The sequence below is a fragment of the Rattus norvegicus genome, chromosome 11 (genome assembly GCF_036323735.1).
Source record: "Rattus norvegicus strain BN/NHsdMcwi chromosome 11, GRCr8, whole genome shotgun sequence".
NCBI lineage: Eukaryota > Metazoa > Chordata > Mammalia > Rodentia > Muridae > Rattus > Rattus norvegicus.
Window position 1 is genome coordinate 77,500,469 of NC_086029.1, and position 27,974 is coordinate 77,528,442.

Here is a 27,974-nt window from a genome sequence, read left to right on the forward strand (position 1 = left end):
TTTATCTGGAGTACATGTTTTCGCTTTATCTGGAGTACATGTTTTCGCTTTATCTGGAGTACATGTTTTAGTTTTATCTGGAGTGCATGTTTCCGCTTTATGCTGGAGTGCATGTTTCCGCTTTATCTGGAATACATGTTTTCGTTTTATCTGGAGTACATGTTTTCGCTTTATCTGGAGTACATGTTTTAGTTTTATCTGGAGTACATGTTTTCGCTTTATGCTGGAGTACATGTTTTCGCTTTATGCTGGAATACATGTTTTCGCTTTATCTGGAGTACATGTTTTCGCTTTATCTGGAGTACATGTTTTCGCTTTATCTGGAGTACATGTTTTAGTTTTATCTGGAGTGCATGTTTCCGCTTTATGCTGGAGTGCATGTTTCCGCTTTATCTGGAGTACATGTTTTCGCTTTATCTGGAGTACATGTTTTAGTTTTATGCTGGAGTACATGTTTTCGCTTTATGCTGGAATACATGTTTTCGCTTTATCTGGAGTACATGTTTTCGCTTTATCTGGAGTACATGTTTTCGCTTTATCTGGAGTACATGTTTTCGCTTTATCTGGAGTACATGTTTCCGCTTTATCTGGAGTACATGTTTTCGCTTTATCTGGAGTACATGTTTTCGTTTTATCTGGAGTGCATGTTTCCGCTTTATGCTGGAGTGCATGTTTCCGCTTTATCTGGAGTACATGTTTTCGCTTTATCTGGAGTACATGTTTTCGCTTTATGCTGGAGTACATGTTTTCGCTTTATGCTGGAGTACATGTTTTCGCTTTATGCTGGAGTACATGTTTCCGCTTTATCTGGAGTACATGTTTTCGCTTTATGCTGGAGTACATGTTTTAGTTTTATGCTGGAGTACATGTTTTCGTTTTATCTGGAGTACATGTTTTCGCTTTATCTGGAGTACATGTTTTCGTTTTATCTGGAGTACATGTTTTCGCTTTATCTGGAGTACATGTTTCCGCTTTATGCTGGAGTACATGTTTTCGCTTTATCTGGAGTACATGTTTTCGCTTTATCTGGAGTACATGTTGTCGCTTTATCTGGAGTACATGTTTTCGCTTTATCTGGAGTACATGTTTTCGCTTTATCTGGAGTACATGTTTTAGTTTTATCTGGAGTGCATGTTTCCGCTTTATGCTGGAGTGCATGTTTCCGCTTTATCTGGAATACATGTTTTCGTTTTATCTGGAGTACATGTTTTCGCTTTATCTGGAGTACATGTTTTAGTTTTATCTGGAGTACATGTTTTCGCTTTACCTGGAGTACATGTTTTCGCTTTACCTGGAGTACATGTTTTCGCTTTATCTGGAGTGCATGTTTCCGCTTTACCTGGAGTACATGTTTCCGCTTTACCTGGAGTACATGTTTTCGCTTTATCTGGAGTACATGTTTTCGCTTTATCTGGAGTGCATGTTTTCGCTTTACCTGGAGTGCATGTTTTCGCTTTACCTGGAGTGCATGTTTCCGCTTTACCTGGAGTACATGTTTTCGCTTTATGCTGGAGTACATGTTTTCGCTTTACCTGGAGTACATGTTTTCGCTTTATCTGGAATACATGTTTTCGCTTTATCTGGAGTACATGTTTTCGCTTTATGTGGAGTGCATGTTTCCGCTTTATCTGGAGTACATGTTTTCGTTTTATCTGGAGTGCATGTTTTCGCTTTATCTGGAGTACATGTTTCCGCTTTACCTGGAGTACATGTTTCCGCTTTATCTGGAGTACATGTTTCCGCTTTACCTGGAGTGCATGTTTCCGCTTTATGTATTCCTTCCCAATTGTCTTCTTAAAAGCCTGTGCTTTTACGTTAGTGTGTCCCTTCATGTTACTTATTTGACCTATTATTTCTATTTTCAGAGCTGAAGGCGGAAGCTAGTCTTATGGACCAGATGAGTAGTTGTGATAGTTCATCCGATTCCAGAAGTTCTTCATCTTCAAGTAGTGAGGACAGTTCTAGTGATTCCGAAGATGATGACCGATCCTCTCCTTCCGGTCCAAGGAGGTACAGCTCAGAGCACCCCAGCGTATCTGCTGGGCCACAGTACAGGACTTCAGATGCTGACACTACTTGTAACAGACTTTATGACAACAGTGCCCTTCTGATGAGTACTTTACGTAAGTATACGTAACCGTGAGTAACCAAAACAGGACTTGCAGTCGTAGTCACATTTGTTGTGAACTAGAATTTAAAGAAGAGTCTTAATTTATGTATTTTGTAGTCATTAGCCATTTTCTCCTTTGCAAGTTTAAAATGTCCTGTCACTGGAGTGAGAGTTCCTCAAAGGGTTTCCATGGGTCCTTTTCTTTTTATTCTACCTTCTTTTTCTTAGATAACCTCCCCATGCTCCTGTTTCAATCAACAGATATACAGATAACTTTCAAATAACCGCTGAATCCTGGGTAGATAGATCTAGCTTCATCCCTTCAGTGAAGGCCCTTCAAATACACGTCCCAAAGCCAACCCTACATTTTTGGGCCGACTGCATATTTGCCTAGTGAATGTCGGCATGTGCCTCATTATGGAAACCAGAAGCCTGATTGCGTTCCAGGATTGAGCTACTCTCTTTCCTTTTTGTATAGTCAATATTTCACCAAGTCCTTTGGACTTCTACCTCCTAAATATTTTCAAATCCATCTACTTCTTTTCATCTTTATGACTACCACTGTAGTTCAGCTCACTTCCTTGATTGCCCCCAACCATCAATCCCAGGTCTTCCTCCTAACTTCATGTTCTCCCTTTCTCTTAACTACTATGTCCACTAGATGTTGCCAGTATGTATATGAACATAACTGTAGGTCCATTCACTGAAACAAGGTCAACCTTCCATGGCTGCATCTCTGAAGATAACTGAGCTTTCCTTCGCTAGAAGTCATTGTCAATAGCTCCTTATCTTAGGGTGGGGTTGTGTGAGGCTCTTGTACGTTTATGTTGAAGTTTTGACTGACTTGATCATAGGGAAGTCTCGCATATGCAGTCGAGGCCATTTTGATCCATTATGTGTATTATTAGCCATGTCGATCATTTAGTAATTCAAATATAATTTATCATCTCTCTTGCTTTAAAGTTTTCAAAGTTTGCGATTCCTTTTAAAATTTAGGGTAGACCTTAACATAATCATATCGCTTTATTTATTATTTACTTGGTGTGGTGGATTAAATACATTTGGCCCAGGGAGTGGCACTATTTGGTGGTATGGCCTTGTTGTAGTAGGCCGACCTTGTTGGATTAGGTGTGTTACTGTGGGCATGGCTTTAATACCCTCATCCTAGCTGCCTGGAAGCTAGTCTACTCCTGTTTGCCTTTGGAATAAGATGTAGGACCCTCAGCTCCTCCTGTACCATGCCTGCCTGGACACTGCCATGCTCCCACCTTGATGTTAGTGACTGAATCTCTGAACCTGTAAGCCAGCCCCAACTAAATGTTGTCCTTATAAGAGTTGCCTTTGTTGCAATGTCTCTTCACAGCAGTAAAACCCTAAGTCAGAAGTTGGTACCAGGGACTGGGTTGTTGCTGTGATAGGCCAGACTGTGCTTTTGTTTGGAAGAGTGTGGATTTTGGAACTTTGGATTTGGAAAGCAGTGGGATGCTTTAAGTGAGGTTTAATTGACCATCCTAGTAGAAATATGGGGGATGTTATTGCTGAGGGTGAGTTGAATGATAGAGGCCTGACTCTAGAGGTTTCAGTGGAGAAGAATTTTAATATGCGGCTGAGAGACCGTTTTTGTTCGATGAAGAATGTGACTGCTTTTTGCCCATCTGAAGAATCTACCCAAGGTTCAGGTAAAGAAATTTATATTAATTGCGTTGACAAAAGTCTCAAGAAAGCCCAACAGAGACTTTGCTCTTTGGTTAAGTCTCATGAAGAACATTTTGAAGAAGCATAGTGGGCTCAGAAAGGAAAAATATAAAGTAATAAAGGGGCACCAGGAATAGAATGGAGCTGAATCCTGTGTTCAAGGAGACAAAAAGATTAAGGGACTGGTGACTTCGTGACAAGATCCTACCCAGCTAAACGTGTTGTTTATGTGTTTACCATTGAACAAGGAGTAGTTATGTCATGTTAGGCATTATTATTGCTTGGTTATTGTTTTCACTTGAACTTTTAATCTGGAATGAACTCCAATGCAGAAATGAAAGACACAGGCTTTTGATCTGGATCTTGAGGCAAGTGGCCATGAAAATCTTAGGTCCAGGCAAGTGGTATATGACTTTAATTCCAGGAGACAGAGGCAAGCAGATCTCTGAGTTCAAGGCCAGCTTGGGACACAGAAATTCTAAGTAGAGAAAAATTTTAAGTTCAGGCATGGTAAACCACACTTTTAACCAGCACTGAGGAGACAGGCATGTAGATCTCTGAGTTCAAGGTCAATCTACAGAGCAAGTTCCAGAACAGCCAAGCATAGGAAGTGAAAGAGTTAGAAAACGGAAGGCTGGTGATAATGTAATAAAACAAGGCAGCCATATTCCAGCCCCAGTAGGCAGCAGAACTCAGCAGCTTCTGCCTGTAAAATCCAGAATAGAAGAGATTCCTGGGACAATTGATGTTGGTTTGCTGGAGCTAATAAATTAGCAGTGATTAAGAAGAGACCAGCATCACTGAAGTGAAATCTGGGAAGTGTTTTCTAAGCACACAAAGAAGCTGTGTTCCTGAGATAGCCAAGGTTGAACTTTATCCTGCAGCTGGACTTGGTATGTGGAAGAGTCACCCAGATAATACTAGTTTTGAAGGTACGGAGGAGTCATGGGAGCAGCTGAGGCCTGCCACTGTAAGAGGCCATGGAAGGCCCTGGGTGAAGTTGCAGGCTCAGCTGTAGTTAATGGCCCAGGATTGAAGGGGTCATGCAAAGAAGTTGAAGCTTGAAACTTCAAAGAGAGCCTGTGAGAGGTTATTGGTGAAGCCTAGTTGCAGAGGAAGACCCCAGTGTATTGGAGATGCCGGTACCACACGATGATCACCAAGAACAGCAGCAGCAGTGGACTGGAGTCAACCCAAGACTTTTGGGACCCAATGTGTGGATCCCAGACATTGGAACATGAAGCTGTTACGTTGCAGTTGCCTAGGAGACCCCACGATGTTCAAGATGCCAGAGCCATAGGATATCTGCTGAGGAAAGCTGCTAACAGAATGGAAGCAGCCCAATTGAAAGACGTTTGCTGCAGTCAACAAGTGTGGAAAAGGAGTTGGAGATTGGAAGACTGCTTTGACATCAGACATGGAGATGTAGAGTTTGGAGTTTGTCCAGCTGGTTTTCTGTCTTGTCTTGATTACAATTAAGGGAGTGGCTGAATCTCAGAAGAGACTTTGAACTTGGACCTTTAAAGGACTGCTATAGACTATGGGGATTTCTTAAGTTGGAATGAATGTATTCTGCATTATGCTATGTTTAGGTATGGCCTCCATAGACTCATGTGTTTGAACAAATATATGGGGGCTAGGGAGTGAAGTGTGACGGTTTGAATATGTTTGGCCCAGGGAGTGGCACTATTAGGAGGTGTGGCCTTGTTGGATTAAATGTGTCACTGTGGCCGTAGGCTTTGAGACCCTCATTCTAGCAGCCTATATGCCAATCTCTTCCTGTTTGCCTTTGGAATAAGATGTAGGACCCTCAGCTCCTCCTGTACTATGCCTGTCTAGACACTGCCATGCTCCCCCACCTTGATGATAATGGACTGAACCCCTAATGCAAGCCAGCCCTAATTAAATTTTTTTCCTTTTTAAGAGTTGCCTTGGTCATGGTATTGCTTCACAGCAGTAAAACCCTAAGACTCACCTAGGTATTTGTATATAGTGGGAAAACATATGCATGCATTTGTGTGTACATGGAGATCAGAGGTCAACTTCAGGTGACTCCTTTTATTTCTTTCCACCATTTTTTTTAATTTTTTTTTTTTTTTGGTTTTTCAAGATAAGTTTTCTCTGTGTATAGATTTGACTCACTCTGTAGACCAGGCTGGACTTGAACTCAAGTGATGGGATTGAAGGCATGCATGTACCACCAGGGCCCAGCTCAACATATTTTTTTAAGATCACCAGTGTCTGCAAGTCACTGATTTATGTAGAGTAGCTAGCCTGTGAACTCTAGAGATCCAGCACTGGGGATACAGACTGCAAACATGTCCAGAGATCTGTCCCCTTCTTCTGGTCTCACAGGACTTGCACAAATGTGGTACACAAACATGCACACAGATGTCCCACACACATAAAATTAAATAATTTTTTAAAAGCAGAATCAAAAATGTTTTTAAAGAGAAGAAAAACATTGTTATGGGTATTGGTTTTGAGTTTAAAAGGATGTAGTAGTAAGCATCTTGGACACTGTCAAGAAAGGTTAACTTCAACATGCTTGAGATGGGTGTTGGGAGTTAACTTAGTCACTAAAGCACTAGCCATACAAGTATAAATCACCCCCAGAACCCATGTAACAACCTGAAGTTGGGGGGCAGAAGGGGGTACATGCCTGCAATCCTTCTGCTGGAGAGGCATAGGCAGGCAGTCCCAGACAGTCTAGCTTAACTGGCAAATTCCAGGGCCAGATTAACAACAACCAAGGCTGTGTTCTGGCTTCCACATGCAAGCACACGCACAGTATTTGATACGTGGCTAGAGTTTAGTTAGTAAAGCATTTGGAAGACTTTAGTTGAATCTTTAAAACACATTTAAAAAAAAAGAACAAAATCTGAGTATGGTGAGGCAGAGACAAGGGAATACCTGGAGCTTGCTGGGCAGCCAGATAAACCCACCTTGTGAGTTCCAGGCTAGTGAGAGATCTTGTCTCCAAAGCATCTCTGGATGGTAGGGAAACCATGCCCGGAGCTGTCCTTGGCTTCCCCACGCACACAAATGTGCACATGAACACAAACAAAGATGCTTGATATGCAAGGAAGTTATGCTTTCTGTAGGAAGCTAGCCAATGTATGGTGAAGCCAAGGGAAGATGGGAAAGAGAAATAGATTTGTGGATGTTTTTCAGTTAGTGAAAGGAGGCTAGTGAAAAAAAAAAGCAACTGTTGACGTGCTTCCTGCAGCTCTGTTTCAGAAGCCATAGTTTATACAACATTACTACTCATTGGCTCCTTGAAGGGACCTACCGTATTCCAAGAGTTGGCAATCTTCACAAGTGATTGTGAAACCTGTTTCTGGTAAATGGGGCTGCAGGCTAGGTTTACAGAATCACAAGATCCTACAAAGAGTGTTAAAAAGTGAGTGAGAGAGAGAGAGAGAGAGAGAGAGAGAGAGAGAGAGAGAGAGACTTCCTCCTCAAAATGAACAAATATAATTTTGAAACAAGGAAAAACATGTGATCCTAAGGAAAATATATGAAGACATAGCCTTGGAGGGCTAAGTCTCATGTGGCTCTGGCTGGCCCCGTACTTACTCTGTAGACCAGGCTGGATAGGTATAACAAAACAAAAAGAAGCAGAAATAAAACAGGATCTAATATACTGTAAATAAGAATCAAGTACCTCAAGAGAAGAGTGCTTGCATGCCACATACAAGGACCAGAATTTGAGCCCCAACACTTAAAAAACATTAGCATCAGTGCTATGGCTCAGTGGGTAAAGATGCTCGCCACCAAACTTCCTGAGTGGAGTTCAGTCCCCAGAGCTCACGTGGGAGCAGGAGAGAAGTGACACCAACAACCTGTCCTCTGGCTTCCACACTCATGCACAAACAAGAAGGTAAATGTTTAAAAACTTAAGTTTGGAAGAACGGGTCATGGGAATGTTTTGAAAAAGATTGATAAGTAGGCAAGATGGATGTGGGTGAGAAATGAATTAATGAGGTGGAAGTGCTGTCCTAGAACACAGGCTAAAATGAAAACTAAGAGAGAAGGAGAATAGATGGAAACGATTAAGCACCGAACAGTAGGAATTCCAGGAAAGAGTAGAAGGGATGGTGTGACCGCTTAACCTTTAGAGTTTTCCAGGACTGAAGACCGCCATGAATCTACTCCAGATACTAAAGTGGGCAAATGAAAATAATAAAGATATACCTTAACACTTAAACTACAGAGCACCGGGGAGGAAGTGACACTTGTGCTGGCACACCCAAGTCGGAGCCGAGAAAAGTCTCGGCTTCTCTCCTGCGTCCATGTTTCCTCTACATGATGCAGGGAGGTTACTGAGGGAGTCAGGTTCGCCTTGGTTGCCTGTTAGAACTGTTCCGTGCTTTCTCATTGTGTTTCAAACAGCCTTTACTGTGACTTTCTCTCCACCTTCTGACCTCATTCCCTATCTTTGTCTTCCTCATTTATCCCACTCTAGCCACAGTAGCGTCTCCACAAAGAAAACAAAAATTCGTATAACTTCCCCCCACCCCCATGCTGAGGGAAGGGAAGTCAGTTTTCTTCAGAAGTGTGACTCAAGCTTCCGTAGGGTGGCTCTACACCCTGGTATGTTCAGGCAGAGCTAATTGGACACAGTGGGTTAGTCTTTCTTTTAAGAGGATGAAGAAGAGAAAGAAGATATGCAGTTTGGAGAAAGATGTAGTGTCAGGGAGAGGGGGTCCAGGAAGGGTTAGCTGCTAGGGTGAGTTGAAGTACATATGATGTAAATACATTGCATTCATGTGTGAAATTACCAAAAAATATAATAAGAATCTTAACCACTCTACACTTGCCTTAGAGCACTTGCACTTGTTACACATTAGACACTGTCTCCATTTTTAAAGACTTTCTGTTCAGATGCTACCTCTCATAAAGCCTTCCCACTTACAGTACTGCAGTAGCACCCCCTGCTACTCTCTCTCCAGTTCCTCAGGACTTATCCCTACTTGACATTAATCTAGATACGTGTGCCCTGTCTTTCTGCTCTACTGAAATGTTGCCTCCATGACACAAATGACTTACAAAAGCAGTTGGTGCTTAGATATTCTTTATGGTACTGGGAATTGAACACAGGGTCCTGTACGTAGTAGCCAGGAATCCTTCCACGGAATGATATCTGGTCTAAGGGTTCCTGACTTCTGTGTCATAATGGTTTCGATTGCATCTGAAGGTAAAAAGATGATAATTTTCACTCTTGAAAATGATTGATGTAATCAGAGAGTAGTGGAAAGGGAAGTGATATCATCAGTAAGTGAAAGAAAGCTAAAATAAACGCAGGTGATACGAAATGCTGGAGTTTGCTGCTGTGGGTTTTACTTTATACGCAGTATTGATTGGTGTGCCAGGTACATGGCCGAATTATATTAAAAGCAACCTTATATTAGAGTAAATTAATTTATTAAATATTAACAGTTCAAGTTTTTAATTGCTGCAGTTTTGTTATTTTATTTTAGGAAGTGATCTGCAGCTGAGTGAGTCAGACAGCGACAGTGAGGACTGAAGCAATATCAAGCCATAAGGAAAACACTTGCTGCAAAGCTTCTAGGGAAGCTTGGGGGGAAAAAAGAAAAAGAAAACATTTGTAAGATGTTTGAGAATCTGTTTTGTATTGAGAATAAATATTCCTATGTTCATTGAAAATATGCAACTTTTGCTGATAAAATAAAGTTGGTTCAGGGTTTTCAACTCTTTGTTGGTCTTCTTGTGTGGTGTCTTTGTTTACTCATACAAAACGTTATCCCATTTGATAGAGGAGAAAACAGATTCAGACATTAGGGAACTTGCCCCGGTATTGCTAATGAACAAGCAGTAGACCAAGTATTCCAGAGTCCCTGTCCACCGTTGTGTTTTACCACATCATTGTCCCAAGTTGTGAGATGCTAAAATAATTGATTGTGGTCTTCACTAGAGTTGTGCCTTTCCTCTCTGATATTCCTTAAATTATGATGGAATACACTTTTATTTCTTACCAGGTTTATACCTTATATAAATATGAAGTTAAATAATTATCCTAATAGGTGTTTTGTTATCCCTTATAACATTTTGCTCTCAAGAGATTAACTCATGTATTAAGTATTTGGTATTTATATTTATCATATTTTTGAATTTGAAGGAAATACAAGTATTTAGCTATGGTGAAATCTACCAAACAACAGGTTCGTTTTTTTTTTTTAAAGCAGTTTTAGGTTCACAGAAAAACTGGTAAGAAAGTTGGAAGAGTCCTCTTCCCTCTGAGCCCCCTGCCACCTCATGCCGGGGCATATACTTGCTCTGATGGCTCTCCATTGGCACTCACCACCACTAACATCTACATCTTATAATAGGATTTATACTTGATGCTGTATACCTTATAGATTTTTCAGAAATGTGTTCAGTCACAGCATAAATCCATCACTGTATTGAACATAGATTGCCTTAAAAGTCTTGTATGCACTGCCCATTGTTCAGGCTGGCCTTGACTCTGCCTCACTTCTCCTGCCTCACGCCCCAAGTGCTGAGGTTAGACAGGTGTCACTGTCGCTCCTGGACTGGTAACACACGACACATTACTGTCTCCGTAGTTTTTGCCTTTTCCCGTATCCTGTAGTTGGACTCATACAGTATATGGCCTTTTCAGATCAGCTTTCCGTGCTGGCTCAGTAGTCTTACTTCTTTTTAATACTGAATAATATTTTCTATCTACACGCACCATAGTTTATCCATTTGTCTATTAAGCCAACATCTTGGTTTCTTCAAATTTTGTCAATTACGAAAAAAATTCAATGTCATCTGTCCTTACTGGTATTTCCTTAACTATAATTTATGGGCTCAGGGCTGGCTTTACTTTCTTGTGCTTTCTCTATTTTTCCTTCTCTCTAATCCCCTCCATTAATTTAGCTCCATTTTCTGTTTTACTCATCAATACTTTACTGAAAACTACCATTGTGCCATTTAACTAAAGCAAATTCATAAATTCATATTCAATGTAGCTAGTAAGACACTTCTATCATGTTACTAATGTAATTCAGAATATAAAGTTTTACTCAAAGTTGTTATGCTGGAATTCTGTTAATTACTACTAACTACAAGACTTGAGTACACAGCGCATGAGCTGGAAAGGCTAGCTCCCAGACTTGGTTTCCTATAATCTAAACAGATCATCTCATCTCCCGTTTTTATTTTCCTTGTAAATGAAATATTCTTAAGATCTTTTTGTGGAAGGGTGGCATGTTTTGAGACAGTCTCAGTATGTAGCCCAGGGTGGCTCATGATCCTCCTGCTTCAGCCTCCATTTTAAGGGTTAGGCATGCATCACCACACCCAACTTAAACATTTTATTTTACATTTTATTATTTGCATACATTGCATCTTGACTCCAATTTTCTCCCCTCCACTCCTCCTTCGGCCCTACCTCTCCTCTCCCCCTAGAGCAACTCCTATTTTTCCATAAGGAAAAAACAAAAACAAAATAATAAAAAGAAAGAAAGGCATGCAGGCCTCCCAGGGATACCCACCAAACACAACATAACAAGATACAATAAGTACAAATCCTCATATCACACCTGGACATGGCAACCCAGTAGGAGGAAAAGGGTCCCAAGGGCAGGCAAACGAATCAGAGACTGTCTCCCACCACCATTGTCGGGAATCCTACAAGGACACCAAACTATACAACCATCATGTATTTGCAGAGGACCTCAAACTCGTACAGGGTCTGTGATTATCATGCCAAACTCTGTGAGCTCTGCTTAACTGGTTCTGTGCGTAATGTTCTTGTAATGTCCTTGACCCCGCTGGGGTCCTTCCACTCCTTTGTAGGCTTCCTCTGGCTTCACCCAGTGTTAAACACCATTTCAATGAATTCATTTTTATTCTTTATACACTTTAAGAGGAGGAGAATAAGGTTTTTCGTTTATCCTATAGTCTTACACTGTCAAAATCAACTCAACACAAAACAAAACAAAACCAAACAACCCTGTGTGATCCCAAAATATGTGGTGGATTTCTCTCCAGCTTGAGCAATTCTGCAGTAGATGCAAGCTGTGTGTTTTATAATACAATTCACTTGATGATGCTACCTCTCTGGGGACAGCATTAGAGCCCACTTGAAGTGTTAATTCCAAGCACTACATTGTTTTACTTGTGTTTAATTAATGTTAATTGGCCATAAATAAACAATTAATTTGCTTCAGCAGCCTACAGACTCATAAACATTTTTATGAAAAGTAATGTGAAAAGGTGATGGGCCAAGGTATGGGGAAGGGGTGTGAAGAGTCCACACCCTCCCTGGCCACCCAAGGTTCAGCAATCCGGATGTTCTCCAAATCAAGTCCTTCCTGATTCTACAGAGACTTCATTGCATAGGCGTGGCTGTAAATGGACTGGATGGGGAAACCTAACTTGTCTGTTTAGATTCTTCAGGATTTCTTCCCAAGGGCCTGGGGCAACTTCTAGAATTAAGAGGGTCTAATGACCTACTGTTAGGCAAAGAAAAGCAGACGCCTTTTTTATGACCTGCCCTAGAACAATAGGATAAGATTAAGGTATATTTTTAGTCTCTGTGGTCTTCCTGTCAGAGTGAAATTCTAGTTTCTCTGGTCTGCTTTGGGGAGAAATGAAAGCAAGTGTGAGGGGAGGAGGAGAGACGGAAGGAGGGAAGGAGGAAAGGAGAAAACGGGGGTAGGGGAAAGAGAGACTACTTTCTAAGACTTGCTTTGGAGGTTGAAAATACCCTAATATTATCTTGTGACTTAGAAGACTTAGAAAATAAGAATTATAGGAGTGATGAGCCAAGAGTCATGGATGAAAATCAATGTAGATCATATTATCACAGACACTCTAAAGAGACTAAGGGAAAGAAACCCTGAAAGACTTGGGTTGGAAGCAGCACACACTGCAAACCTATTGCCCTACACTTACAGACCCATCAAGAGAGGCGAGGCTCATGGACTGCAAATCACAACTTCTACCCAATCTGACACTCAGGTAGCATGTGCTGCTTCATTTCTACTTCCTGACTCTCATGTAGAACTGTACAGAGAAGGTGAATCTGGGAAGCCGTTTCCAGTTTAAACTAAGTCCTAACAATTGTCAACATGAAAGCTGGAACCACTCAAGTGTCCGTCAGTGCAAGAATGGCTAACTAAAGTGATAAATCTGTATAGTAAATTTGATGAAATAGAAGGAAAAAAAATCTTGCTTAAGGCAAAAACATAGAGGAATCTCACCAGGGTAGTATTGAGTAACAGGGATAAGGTGCAGAAAATGCAAACAGAGTTACTCTATTTACGAGAACCTGATAGGGGACTGTTGATTGCTCCAGTGAAGGAGAATTTGCCTGGGAGGCAGAAGGCAAGCAGTGGGTATTATTCTTTGAAGAACTTCCAGCAGTGAAGTGCTAGAGAGTAATTTTTAAACTTTTCTGTGTAGTGGGTAGCTGTGTGAATTTCACATATTATCCCCTTCCCCCCACTTCCCATCAGATCCATAATAAACGATTTTTAAAAAGCAGTCATGATATAAAACAGCAGCTCCTGTATGTTACTTCTGCAGGGTCACCTTCTTCAGAAGTTGCTTCAATTCAGTTTGCCTCATTCTTAGAAGCCTGATACCTCCTTCCCCGTCCCCCTGCTTCTGTGAGGATGCTCCCACTCCCACCCACCCACTCCCACTTCAACACCCTACATTGAGGAAACGAGACTTCACAGAACCAAGGGCTTTTCCTCCTATAGATGCTGGACAATGCCATCTTCTGCCTCATATGTGTCTGTAGTCATGGGTCCCTCCATGTGTACTCATTGGTTGGTGGTTTAGTCTCTGGGAGCTCTGGTGGAGTTTGGTTGGTTGATATTGTTGTTCTTCCTATGGGGTTGCAAACCCTTTCAGCTCCTTCAGTCTTTTCTCTAACTCCTCCATTGGGGTCCCCTTTTCAGTCCAATGGTTGGCAGCAGCCATCCTCATCTGTATCAGTAGGGCCCTGTGTAAAAGTGAATGGAATTGTATGCTTGTGATTAGTGCGACAATGTTCTAAGTTATATTTAATTGCAAATGCCCATAGATTCGGTTCCAAAGACGTTTGCAAGGCAAAGGATAGCAGTGCTAATATCAATATTACTCAAATACACCTTGCAGATTTACAAAGGTTAAGAATTCAATAAAGAAAAAATAGGCAAAGGAAACCATAGATGACTTGAAAATTTCAAAATCATTTCTTTTGACCCAGCAGTCTTCCTTCTATATATTGTCTTACAGATAAAATTAACTCATATGCTCATAGTTGAACTGTATTTGCACCCATATAATTGATAACCTGTTATCAGATTTATTGGCTATTTGGGAAATATCTATTTGTTCCTTTTGACCATTTTTATTATTCATCTGTAATTGATTTTTGGAATTGCTTCCATAGTATGGGTTCATCTCTTTTGATAGATACAGTGTGAACATTTTCTCACACTAGGATGTACTTTTTCTTTTTCTTTTTCTTTTTCTTTTTTTTTTAACTAGGCAAACAATTTTATTAACCTTTTCCCAAACTTATGCCCAGGCATCTTCAGTTTAATTTGCTGCAAAGAATGAATTGGGTATAATCGAACACTGAAAAGAGCTGCAGCATTCGGGGTGCTTGGGCTTAAAAATATTAGAGATCTAGATTTTATCAGACCCATAATAAACAAACAATTCTTAAAAAGCAGTCATGATATAAAACAGCAGCTCCTGTATGTTACTTCCGCAGGGTTACCTTCTTCGGAAGTTGCTTCGATTCAGTTTGCTTCTGTCTTAGAAGCTGAATCAAAATTCCCCACTAGATCTGCAACTTCATCATCATCATCCTCTCCAGTAGCAAGTGGTGCTTTTCCATCCACCCATCTGCTTTTCACGCAGAGCTTCAGTCAGTTTCCTCTAACTAGTCAGACTGTTCTGCACCAAGCTGGTTGAAGATGCTGGGAAGCATTTCTGTCAGCCACTTTGTCTCGGCGCGCCCTGTAACGGGGAAGGTGTTCGCTGCTAGAGTTGCCTGAACTTTAGGTTGTTAGGTGTGTTGGTTTGTACACATGTTCACCTCTTCAACACCAGAGATATTGTTTGCCCTAACTTCTTTGTGGAGAACTGCAGGTTTTTACCATCTGCCATGACTGTTCTGCGAACTACCTTCTTCTCTCTAAGAGCAGTTCCTTTCCCACCAACGCGCATTTGTGCCTGCACTGGGCGAGTTTTCCTGGTTCATGATCGTTTCTTTCATTTTGTCGGAGTGGAAATGGGGCCGTGCAGGGGACTAAGGTTCACGACCAGGGAGTCCGGGGCAGACCAGCTGAGAGATGGCGCACACATGTGGGGACCCAAGAAGGCAGCTCAGACTTTTTCATTCTTTATGGTGTCTTTTAGCTAACAGTGTTCATTAATTATAATATTATGTATCACATTTTTCTTTTCTTTCATTATTTAAATCTCCAACCTATGAAGCATTGATCTATTTTTTATATAGTCTTCAAGAATTTCAGCTTACTCCACAGTTACAAACATATCTCTTATGCTTGACTTCAAAAACGTGGATTTTGACTTTAATATTTAAATCCTCAACCTATGAAGAATTGACATATTTTTTGATATAAAAAATACTGTACTCCATAAGCATATCCAAATGATATATTGATTGGAAGCACCATAACTCTCCCCACCCCCCACATTACAGGATTACCTTTGTTTAAAGACCGAGTATATGTGGATCTTTCTCTGAATTCTCTTCTGCTCCATTGATTGCCTTGTCTATCTTTGTGACGATTATGTTGTAATTACTTCATAATAGGTGTTGATTAGGCAGTTCAAATCCTCTACAGTTGGATTTTAAAATTGTGTGATTCCTGGCTTTTTGAATTTTCGTTTGAATTGTAAGGATCAAATAGTCATTTTTTACCTTCCTAAAACCTACTGGGATCCTGTGCTACAGGCAAAAGGGACTATTGACATTTTTATAATATGAGCCTTCCAATCATGACTATGCCATTCCTCCATTTATTCAAGTTTTTCATTTTCTCCTTTCTTTCACTAATGCTTGATAGCTTCAGGGGTGGGGTCTTCAACATCTTTTATTTCATTTATCTTTTATGTTACTACGATTGGTATTCTAGGTTCCCTCATCTATTTACTTGTTGCTGATAATTCAATACGATTTTGTGTGGGGCTGATTCTTATATTTTGGACATTATTTTTTATCTTTATTAACTTGAGTATTTCTTATTTACATTTCGATTGTTATTCCCTTTCCCGGTTTCCAGGCCAACATCCCCCTAGCCCCTCCCACTCCCCTTCTATATTGGTGCTCCCCTCCCCATCCTCCCCCCATTACCACCCTCCTGGCAACAATCCCGTTCACTGGGGGTTGAGTCTTGGCAGGACCAAGGGCTTCCCCTTCCACTGGTGCTCTTACTAGGCTATTCATTGCTACCTATGAGGTCAGAGCCCAGGGTCAGTCCATGTATAGTCTTTAGGTAGTGGCTTAGTCCCTGGAAGCTCTGGTTGATCGGCATTGTTGTTCACATGGGGTCTCAAGCCCCTTATTTTGGACATTATTAAACATACATTTACTTTTAATTTTATATTTGCTTCTCTTCTCAGACAACTTACTTTAGAGCTCATTCTACAAGTAACTGAAAACTTTACTGTCAGCTGTCATATTACAGAAACCACAAATGTCCTCGTTTGTTATTGATGTTTGATTTTGATAATCAGATTCTTCTATTTCTATTGTCCTGTGTGTCTCTGAAGGGTTTATATTCGTCCTATGTCAAAGATGCCTTTTTCTTATTTATCTCTTAGACCTTTATCTTTCTGTTTCAGGGTGACCTATCAAAAACAATAGAGTATAAGCAAGCATCTTAATATGATATCGCTCTAAGTGATTCTTAGCATCAGAGAAGTTATGTTTACCTAGGGAAAGGCTCAGATTATATTTCTGATATTATTTGACTCTGTGAACTAATGCCGTTATTTTATTGCCATCATCAAGAGACAGATTTCAGGCTTTGGGTTATGACTTGGTTGGTAGAGTGCTTGCCTAGCATTTGCAAACCCTGAACCGAGTTCACTCTCTAGCAGTTCATAAACAGAGAATGGTGGCTCATTCTTGGACTCCCAACACTCAGCGTGATGAAGGGAGAAGTTGGAAGATCAGAGACATTCAAGAGAGGGAGAGCAGTAAGACTCTGTCTCACATAAAGACAAATTTCATAGACATTTATTAGGAAACAGGAGTTCATGCTCTGGAGTTTGTTGATCGGGGATCTCTGGCTGTGCAAGAATTGATGCATACAAGCGCTACTTTGTCTGTTCTTCTGAAGTCAACATCATCTAGAAGTACAAGGCCAAGGCAAGGGAAGCCGGTAACTTAATAAGCTCTACACTGCACTTGTGCCTCTACTAGGTAACTTGACTAGAAAGTTCTGCCTACTTTAGATTCAGTATTTAACTGAGGTAGGTCAGGAAAAGCAATATTTCCTAAAAGAATTACTACAGATTAATCATTATTGCTACAGGCAGAAGTAACACTGGATTATTCTTTGGGTAAAGGTTGATGGGAAAGAAAACAAGTGAAGAGTATCACAGCCAAGAGAACCTGGTCAGAGTCCGAGTTAACGTTTAGGGGGGAAAGGTTCATTTGTTGAAAAGTCATTCAAATGGGTAATGTAAGAATTTTGTGAGAAATAAAGCCATAGAGTTTTTCTCTTCTTCCTCCTCCTCCTCTTCATCTTCCTCCTCTTTCTCCTTCTCTTCTTCCTCCTCCTCCCCACCTCCTTCTTCTCGTTTTACTATTTTCTTAGTTAACATAGAAAATAATGCATCTTTAAATTTTTCATAGATGTATTTTAATTCGCTCATATTCGCCCTCCCTGCGTTGTCCTCTTTTCCTTGTTCTTCCATTCTCAGTTTCCTCTCTCGTATCCGCAAATGAAATCACTCATCCTGGCATTGCCTGACCTGGTGGGTTAGTGCCCCTGGGGTAACCCTAAGGTATAAAAAATGTCCTTTATAGCCTTTGGCAATATGTCCCCCTTTCTTTTGACTTCTAGCTGGGTAGACACTAGGTTCTTTTGTGCTCCTCTCGCCTCTTTAAGTTAGCCAAAGGAAAACAACAAGGGGAGAAAGAAGGTAATGGAAGGAGACTATGTTCAGACCGTAAGACATGCATGCATGGAAATGCCACAATGAAAGCCAATACTTTTGCATAATTGATGTATGATACTAGATTTTCGAGTTTATATATATTCAATTCAATGTAGGGTATAATGTATCTATTGTCACCGTGTATATTTCAGCTGCTTGTCTGATAAGTATTGTATTCTAGAGTCAGAATAAAATCCATCCACTGAACGTTGAGAGAATGTTTTGCTTGCAATAATACCTAGAAAGCAACTGGTTCGTAATTTTTGCACACATTAAACTTCATTTCTTAGTGAACGAATAGATTGATTTCGAAGAGGGGACTTGAAAATACAAAGAGTGACTTTAGCAAGGGCTATTGCCAACTGTTTCCCTGTCATTTCCTTTAGCCCGGTATTTTTGACTTAGAGGATTTCCTAGCTGAATGTTGGGATGTTCAAAACCCAAGCCCACCTCGTTCTTATTTTCAGATTCAGTTTTGCGATGACTCTCCTCTTTGTTCAAATCATTTTGACTTCCTAGCATTCCTGAGCTTCCATTTTTATGGCTTACATACCTGCACGACCTGCCACTGACTGCTGATGCCTATCTCTCTGCTTTCCCTATCAGTTTCTGCATAGTGAAAATTCCAGATTTGCCACTTTACAGGCCCTGTGATTTTTAGATAAGTGTCCCGATTTCTTGGAACAATAATTGCTGTATAATAAAGAGAGCAGTAAAATACATGAAAACCAAAGGTATATATATTTGCATACATATATGTATAACTTATATACATTACCACCGCATATAATACGTGTCCAATAATAGCACATATTATTAACCTGAAATCAGCCTTCTGTGTTCAAACTGTTATATATTCTTCCCTCTTCCCCCATATCACTAGAGATCAGATCCAGGACCTTCAAGGCACAGTGCTCTACCACTGAGCGAGTTACCTAACCCAGATGCTGCATTCTTGAGTACTATCTAGTACTCATTCACAGAGGGATTTTTCTTAAACAGATAACCCTAATCAAGTCCCTAGTACTGTTCTCATCTTGTGACTCGTGACGTGTTGTTCTTACTTCCCTGTGCCTTACCTTTGGCACAGTGAGCGTGCCGACCCTCTCTTTTCCTATAGCTTCCAGTTCTGCTCTGAGGCTGGCAGCTACTGAAACTGACACACACAGGGTTAAACCTATTTGCTGTGGCCATCCCTCCTCCCCCTAGTCCCCCTTTTCACTGTAGGCTGGCAGCAGTCCTAACTGCCTACTGAAGCCAAATGCTTGAGGAGAGAGAGAGTAAGGAGCCAGCCATGAATCCTTTCCAGAAAAATGAGTCCAAGGAAACGCTTTTTTCACCTGTCTCTACTGAGGAGATGCTGCCTAGACCTCCGAGCCCTCCAAAGAAGTCACCTCCGGTGAGTCCCGAAGTTCAGTTTGTCTCAGACTGTAACAGAGTAACAGCATACGTAAGTCTTCCGAAGTTCCTCCTTGGCTGTTGCAACTTCGCGCTGAACTGTGTTAGAGCAGAAAAACTACTCTCTCGTGGAATTAGAATTCACCTGAAAATTTATTCTCGTTTCTTCTGTTTCGGGAAGGAAGCAACAGGGTGGGTTAGCCGGATTTTTTTTTTCCAGTTGGGTCCCAGAGTTTTGCTCTATTTCACTGCATATTCCCTGGGGGAGAAAAAGCACTTTGAATGTCCAGGGAGACTTGGCAAGCATTCCTGTCTGGAGAACTGTGTGTGATTGTTCTTTCCTTACCAATACCAAAACTCAGCCTTTAGTTCCCCTTGTGTGCAGAGCCTTCCTTTTTCTGGACACCGACAGAAGCTTTAGAATAGACCCACTCTCTGTTACTAAGTGTCCCTACTTTGCAGTGGGAGGTCGGAGGGGGGAACAAAGAGTAATATTTTTGCATTGTGTACTTGTTAAAGCACTTCCGAATTTATCACCTCACTCGATCCTCAGATCATAGTAAAATCCTCTCAGTAGAAAGGCTACAGTCACAACAACCAATAATTGGCTGAGGTTTTAGTACTAACCAGGAGGTCAGTATGATTCTTATTTCTTTGAAATAACAGAATTGAAACACAGAGCTGAGTACTGGTGACACTTACGTCAGGATTGCATGTTAATCCAATTAGTGAGAGTGTACACCCGCTAATGTTAAATAAACTCTGTGGTACCTAGTTCTCAAGATGAGAGCTGCAAAGGTAATAATTCCAATTCATTGCATCTGTCAATCAAGTTGTTACCAGGCAGTAACATGTATGTAGTTAATCATGTCTTGGTCAGGGTAGTTAAAGAGAGGCACATACCTATGAAATAAGAGAAAATATAAACCTCATGTTAATGTTTGAATGTTTGTCCCCTGTCCATGTTAGTGGAGCTATCTTTATGGAAAGAGATTTAAAATAAAACGTGGTCTTTATTATTTTACATAGTTCACGAGATAGCACGGCTACTCTAATGTATAGCGTGAAAATGAAAATCTTGCTGCTGGAGAGCTGGCTCAGCGGTTGAGAGCACTTGCTGCTTTTCCAAAGGACCAGTTTGGCTCCTGGTTCCCAAGTCAGACAGCTCACAGCAACCTGTAACTCCAGCTCCAGGAGATCCAACCTCTTTTTCTGGTCTCTGCGGGCACCCACATACTTAAACTCTCATGCATACTCTCATAAATACAAATCAATTTTAAAAGGAAATATTACAGAAGCATGCTAGTAGGAAAGGTGGACCCTTAATTTCATAGGACTTCAAACTTCTCTCCCAGAGTTACGGTGATCAATCAGCTTATATTTAGGACTGCCTGGCCACCATTTGAACTCCCTGCCTGAATCTAGCAGGCTATGAAAGAGAAGTCAGCAAATTGTCAAGATTTCCCTCAGAATGGTGACCATGGCAGATGGGACCAGTCAGTCCCTGTAGTAGAGCTAAGAAGAATAGTGACATATCTGGCTCTGACTGCCTGAATATCATGTGCTCCAAAGGTTACCATTTCCATTTATTCTTAGCAATAACTATGATCATCCTCTTGCCTAGAGCCATAGGCTTTTATTGAGATACTCTAGGGAGATGAGTAGGTCCCAGTCAAGGAATGTCTGGCTAGTCCCATGCTAATAAAGGAAGAAGGAAGATTTGAACTTTTTACTCCCACATCAGTAACATAATCATGATTAATATGACAGACAACATATGAAGAGACCACAACCTATGTCATGACAACATACAACAACGTTATGAAGAGATCACTGCTCTGTGCTAACTGATGACAACAATTTAGGGAAGTCATCCCTAAATTGAGCTTTATCCAGACTTAGCAGGGTTCACCTGCAATCTGAGCTCTTTGGGAGCCTGAGGCAGGAAGATCTTAAAACAGAGGTCAGCCTGGGGAAAATGATGTGAACATCTTTGTATATTTCAAGATATGTTTTAGTTGAAGAGTAACAAGGTAGTTTAAATGGGGAAAATGCTCATTTGTTAACCTTTGCCTTTTCTTTGAATAGAAAATCTTTGGCTCCAGCTACCCAGTCAGCATTGCCTTCATCGTGGTGAATGAATTCTGCGAGCGATTTTCCTATTATGGCATGAAAGGTAATTCAGCGCCTGAGTCTTTTCTGCTTATGTTTATTGCAGCCTGGTTTCCTTGCATGCACTTTGCACATTCTCTTTGCCTTGGCATAAATTGATCTTTTCCTCTGATCACGATAGTAAATGCCTCATACAATTTTATTTAATAACTCATGCTGGTTAAGATTTGAAAAGGCCCTCGGGACCCACGCACAACCAGTAAGAACACAAGTTGGAAAAAGCTCTCGTCCTGAAAGTCGCATTGAACTGTGTTGTTGCTGGGAAGGAGGGGAGGAAGGGCCATAGGAAGCTCTGTGTTAACTTCTCACAGTCTAAATGACGCTATGGTACACAGAGACTGAAGGGGTGGGTATTGTATTTGTGTATCCAGCATGCCTCATTTACTCTCACCGTTCCCATGGGTCCTGCTTCTACTGCCTGGTAGTCATCACCCAGTTATTTCCCTAATAGGAGTGCAGAAGACCAGGATCACCTGTAGAGCCCAGAGATCAAATGTATTTCTCCGTGAATCGTTTCGTTATGCCTATCTTATTTTGTCTCCCATTTGTTTTCTTCCATTTCCACCCAGCTGTGCTGACCTTGTACTTCCTGTATTTCCTGCACTGGAATGAAGACACGTCCACCTCTGTCTACCATGCCTTCAGCAGCCTCTGCTATTTCACTCCCATCTTGGGTGCGGCCATTGCTGACTCCTGGCTGGGAAAATTCAAGTAAGGACAATGGCAGACTACAGCCCCGGGAACCTCACAAGTTCATTATCTAGAAAGTTACCCAGAACTCCTAATCATTTGTCTTCTAGCAAAAACAAAACAAAACAAAACAAAACAAAAAACAAAAAACAAAAAAAACAAAAAACAAAAACAAAAAACCAAAAAAACCAAAAAAACCCAAAATCCAAAAAATACTGTCAGACACGTACCTCTCCAGGATAGACAATGCAAGTCTTCCACTCAGTAGCTTAGGACAAGAATCTTATGTTCTCTCAGAGAGGTCAATGTTGTTACTGGTAAAGTTCTATTTGTAGAGATGTACTTTGGTTATTTGCTCCTTTCCCCACAATGTCTCCAGAGTCAGTGACCCCACCTCCTTCAGTATCTTATCACCCTTTCTTTTCAGACACTGCCAAACCCACTCTGTTTACAGTCTCTGCCTTTCTGTTGTTTCCTTCTTTGGGATCTAATAAAGATTTCTTTTTTTTTTAAAGATTTATTTATTTATTATATATAAGTACACTGTAGCTGTCTTCAGATACACCAGAAGAGGGCATCAGATCTCTTTACAGATGGTTGTGAGCCACCATGTGGTTGCTGGGAATTGAACTCATGACCTCTGGAAGAGCAGTCGGGTGCTCTTAACTGCTGAGCCATCTCTCCAGCCCCTAATAAAGATTTCTACAAGTTAACATAATACTCCATTTAGTTCAGTTCTCCTGTTCCTAAAAATAGAAGCAGCAGACAAGGTATAAAGTCACAATTGGCCTCAATAGCATTGTCCTCAAGGGCAAACGATTAGCTATTGACACCTGTTATTTAGTAGTATTCTGTGGATTTGCCATTGGGCACTTTTCTGAGTTAGTGGTCTCAACATATACTCTTCTAAAAATGTGACCGTATGTGATGACTTATGCGCAGAAATAAAAGCTTGTATGGTAAAATCAGGATAGAAAAATTCTAGATTGTTTTGGAAACATTTAAAAAAAAATCCTTCCTTAGTGCATAGCCTCCTTTAGTCTCCAAGAAGTTAATATGTCCTGTCAAATCTCCAAAGGGAAAGGTAAGTATGTATGGTTTCCCGGAGTAGTTTGGCTGTGTGGTACTGTGTTTGTAGACCTACACTTTGATAGAACTAGTCTTTGTTTCACCTCAGTTACTATGACAAATATTCTGACTCCTCCCCCCACAAAAAAAGAAAAGAAACATAGGAGGGAGAGACTTGGCTTGCAATTCTAAGTTATTGTCATCACTTGGCAAAGTCAAGGCAGGAATTTAAGCAGCTAATCACGTCAGTCCTTGAGCCAGGAGCAGTGAGAGAGTAAACTCGACCTTGATTGTTTTAACTCAACTAGCTTTTCCCTCTAATATTTTCGGAACTGCTGGCCTAAGAAATGGCTCTACCTATAGTGGGTGTGTCTTATTACATCAGTTAACATTCAGGACAAACACACACACACACACACACACACACACACACACACACACACACACACACACACACACACACACATCCGTAGACGTGGCTAAAGGCCAACCAGACAGATCTAGATTATTCCTCATTACGACTCTCCTCCCTGGGGATTCTAGTTTTGTCAAGTTGACAGTTGAAACTAACCAGCACAGAATTATAACTGTGAACACCGATTTACAACTCAATTTGGTATAAGTGTGCCCGCACACACACTTACATTCACATGGTGTATATATGAATGCACTCTCTTCAGAGAGGCATAGTGGGCAAGTGGCTACATTTGTTACTTGTGTAGTAATCATTGAATTCATTCAGATACAGATAGGAATTACGTCAGGAATAGATAACTTAAGCTACGGTCTATTCATTTAATTATAGAACGTGTTTTTCCCCTCCTTTACTCTGCAGTGCTGACTCGAAGTTATATTTTTAGAATAACTTCCTTTGAGATTGAAGAAGTAAAATTTTAGGATTTGGTGAACTATAGCTTCCTGAATATTTTGCAGGAAGCTTAATACTCTTCATTTGTACTCTTGACTCAATCTTGCTAGCTTTTTAAACTTACTTTTACTGAAGTATAATTTACATAGACTACACAAACCCAAAAGTCTTGAATTTTTACAGAATTATCACCACTACCTAAATGATTTTCTCCAGTTTTCAAATTCTCCCTCAGAGTTAGAATCGTGTCCTGTACGGGACTCTTGTACAAGCTTCTAGTATTTTCAAGTAATCAAACAAAAATCTTGAATTCTTATCCTATTTTGTTCCTCTTTTAACCACTGCCACAGATGGCTTCAAAAAGCAGCCATGTATTTGCCACTTTCTCTCTCTTTATCATCGTTTCTCATGACAGAGAAGTGTAAGTCAATGGAAAAGAACACAATTCAACTCAATCCAATCCAAATAAGGGATGTTTGTTGGCCAGTCCTTATTTGTCCAAATAATCAGGAGCATAGGAGATTAATTATATGTAACATGTTTTCACATTGTTCGAGTTCAAATGGCTTTAATGAGAGCAAACCGTGGTAGTTTCAGCAGGAAATGCTATATAAATCACCCTTTCTCCTCTACTGAAATTTCTCAGGATAGAGATGATAGCCTCTGTTAACAAATTAACAATATTCGTGTCTAAATTCTTGCTCACTCTGAGTGTTGTACTTAGTAATTCAGCCTGTTCATCATTCCTTGCCTTCCATAATTCTGTATTTTCCTCATTCACTTACTGTTATATTTCTGGGTTGGTTTTAATCGGCCTCCCCTTTGGCATTTTGTTTACTTAGCTCTTTGCTAACTGTCAGATTTCTACCAAGCAAAACTCTGGCCTTTCCCTCTCCACAGACTGACTGTCCGTTAGCACGTCTCAGGGTGTCTAGTTCAGCTATACGCAGACAGCCACTCAGAGTGGACCCTGGAGTTCAAATGCCAGTCTGCATTTATAATTGCAGATTTCTGTTCACGTTGGCTGTCTTTTATCCTGGCTTCCTTATGTCTCCATGTTGAACCAACTATGCTATTCTCCGGGCTCTGAGTGTGCGGCAGCGTGCACGCTCGACCTCCTCAGTCCTAACTCCAACTCTCATCACTGGCCACCACTTCGTTCTTATATGCATTGTCTCTAAACTGGAAGATGGAAAGGGGCACCTAAAATGTTTTCACTGCTGTCTTTTTTCCATAATTGAGCCCAGGCACTATTGTCTAAAACATCATCGAATCTGTGAACAGGTGTGCATAGTAAGGAAGATGATTTTTATTTGTTTTGGGCCTTGTTTTTGTTTTAAACAACACACTTTGGGGGAGCGTGTTGATATCTCATTTAGATAGGGAATGATTTAAAACTTGGCTAATTTTTCCCTTCTAGACATATGTATATGTTTGGGGACATAAATGGGAGAGCCCTCATACACAAAAAGAGTGATGGCTACAGTCCAGTGGGATACATTTGCTATTCCTGCCACCACATTTAATTCCTGACTTTAAAAAAACCTGGGAGCGAGTGGCTCTTCTGCTTTTTAAACCTGAGGTGGCAGCCTTGCCTCAGTGGAGGGAAAGGAGCACTTATATGTTCAAACTGTCCCCTCCCTGTATCCCTCTGTCTTATGCTTGTGCTAACTGTCCCCACCTTGAGTGTGTGTGTGTGTGTTTTTCAGTGTTATCTTGGAGGTAGAGTATTTACACTAGGAAGATTGTTTAAACATTCAAGAAGTGATTTTCTGAACAACTGCTAAAAGCCTTTCCCTTTTTACTCTCCTAGAATCCAAGCTATGTAAGAGGAAATGGGCACCCAGAAACTCTTGTGTAAGGAGATCTTCAGGATTTAGTTTTGTTATTTTTATGTGTATGTCTGTGTGTCTGTGTGAGAGAATGCCACATGTGGATGAGTGCCTGCAGAGGCAAGGAAGGGGCATCAGGTGTCTTGAAGCTGGAGTTACGGTGTCTGTGAACCAATGACGTTATTCTAACTCTGCAAAGATGACAAGAGCTCTTAACCACTGAGCCATCTCTCCAGCCCTATTTACTTAGTTTCTCTCTGACAATTTAGCATCATCTCCTTAAGGTTCGTGATAACTAGTTTTCTTTCCATTCTTTGTATTGCCTTTCTTTCTGTTTTTTTTTCTTTTTATTTCAACAAGGATTTAACCCCCAGAAAACTAAGTTAAGTAGATTAGACGTCTAGGATGAGGAACCCACAAGTTGAGATTCCTGGTACCTCTAGGGGCTTCCTGGCACTTTCATTGCATTCTCTATATTTGACACTAGCATAAAATACTTGAAAATGATAAATAGAAACTGTATAATTCTGAGGGTGATAGCATTATCATCTCATTTATATGATAATATACACTGCATACATCCCACTTATGGTAATACACATAGAATGTATGAGCAATATTGTGTCATGTCAGTGTGTAGAGCTCTACGTATGTTCTTCTTGGAATTCCACAATGAGCTACTTATCTGCTATTCAAGTCTATTGGAAAAATACTTAACAGGTAGTTTTTTACCAATTGTGTGATTTTTATCACCGATCAGCATAAGTCCTTTGTGCTTCCCTATCTTTGGCAAATTATCTGTGTGGAAATCACCCTAGGGTTTACAGTTAGCCCAAGTGTCCAAGTTACCCAGATGGGACCTAAAATCCCTTTGACTCTCCTTACGTCTTAGTGCTTGTTGAAAGTCTGTTGTGTTATCACTCCCATTTGCTTGTCACCCATCTTTCCTCTTGCTCCCTAGAGCTAAGAGGCATTTCTTGAGAAGACAGAACAAGTGGAGCTGTCTAGTTCTATTGACTGAAAGCATCACTCGCTCTGCTTGCTGCAAATCCACCTAGTTTCTGTCAGGTCTGTGTAGAAGGAGAGTTGCTCTGTGTGTAGAGCTGAGCAGAGAGCGGATCTGGGAAGGGAACTAGAAAGAAACATCGGCAACCCCCAAGCAGATGCTACTGATGAAGAATCACACTCCCTTTCCCTCCCTTGTGTACTCCATCCATTGTTTCTGTTCTCCAGTTCCTTCTCTCCTCCTCCGCTCCAGTCTCCTCTGTTTACTGAGAACAGAGTGAACACGTCTCTGAACAATACACTGACTGATTTAACTTTCTTCACAGGACAATCATCTATCTCTCCCTGGTGTATGTTCTTGGCCATGTATTCAAGTCTTTGGGTGCCATACCAATACTGGGAGGAAAAATGCTACATACGTGAGTAAAATCATGGAACCCATTTAGCTGCCTTCCTTACATTAGGCAGGTGTATGTCTCAGAGACTCACTACAGGAGGTATTCCATTTATATCAGAGAATCTCCTTGATTTTCCAATGTATAATTTTACTGCCAAACTTATTAAAATGAAAAGGATTACAGGCAATGGAATCCTTTCTTACATTACCAGGTCTTGGTTTTTTTTATTAAATAAACATTCGAAGACAAGTAGAATGGCTAATTAGTATGCTTTTTATAAAAACTCTTTATGTGCTTGAAAGTAAAAAAACCTTTTATGCTTTTATTTACTCATCCATTTATTTACTTATATTAGAAAAGTTATAACCAAAGATTGGGGTATGTCTATGCATGTATAGTTCTACATATTAACATTTTATTGTCTCTCTTTACTTCACGCGTCAGTGTTTATGGCTAGATTTTAATATATGTAACCAATTTAATACACATATATGTATATATATACATATATGTACACTCTGAGTTGAATTTTTTTACTTTATTTGAAAAGTAATAAACACCAAAATATC

General features: G+C 40.5%; 2 protein-coding genes across 6 annotated transcripts in view; both read left to right on the forward strand.

The window, feature by feature from the left end:
- The window catches only part of Eaf2 (ELL associated factor 2), a 44,409-nt gene extending 34,884 nt beyond the window's left edge, over window positions 1-9,525 (forward strand). For 3 of the 4 annotated variants that reach the window (XM_063270315.1, XM_039088054.2, XM_039088053.2), the window contains 2 exons: window positions 1,866-2,123; window positions 9,289-9,520. In XM_063270315.1, the coding sequence (XP_063126385.1) occupies window positions 1,866-2,123; window positions 9,289-9,335 (305 nt within the window). In that variant the 3' untranslated portion in view covers window positions 9,336-9,520. 4 annotated transcript variants of the gene reach the window in all.
- Window positions 9,526-19,096: 9,571 nt separating this feature from the next.
- The window catches only part of Slc15a2 (solute carrier family 15 member 2), a 29,045-nt gene continuing 20,167 nt past the window's right edge, over window positions 19,097-27,974 (forward strand). Inside the window, exons 1-4 of one of the 2 annotated variants that reach the window (NM_031672.2) lie at window positions 19,097-19,373; window positions 21,461-21,548; window positions 22,114-22,255; window positions 27,334-27,426. In NM_031672.2, the coding sequence (NP_113860.2) occupies window positions 19,236-19,373; window positions 21,461-21,548; window positions 22,114-22,255; window positions 27,334-27,426 (461 nt within the window). In that variant the 5' untranslated portion in view covers window positions 19,097-19,235. Of the gene's footprint in view, window positions 19,374-21,460; window positions 21,549-22,113; window positions 22,256-27,333; window positions 27,427-27,974 lie in introns of those variants that run through there. The other variant, XM_063270759.1, reaches the window with a different exon arrangement.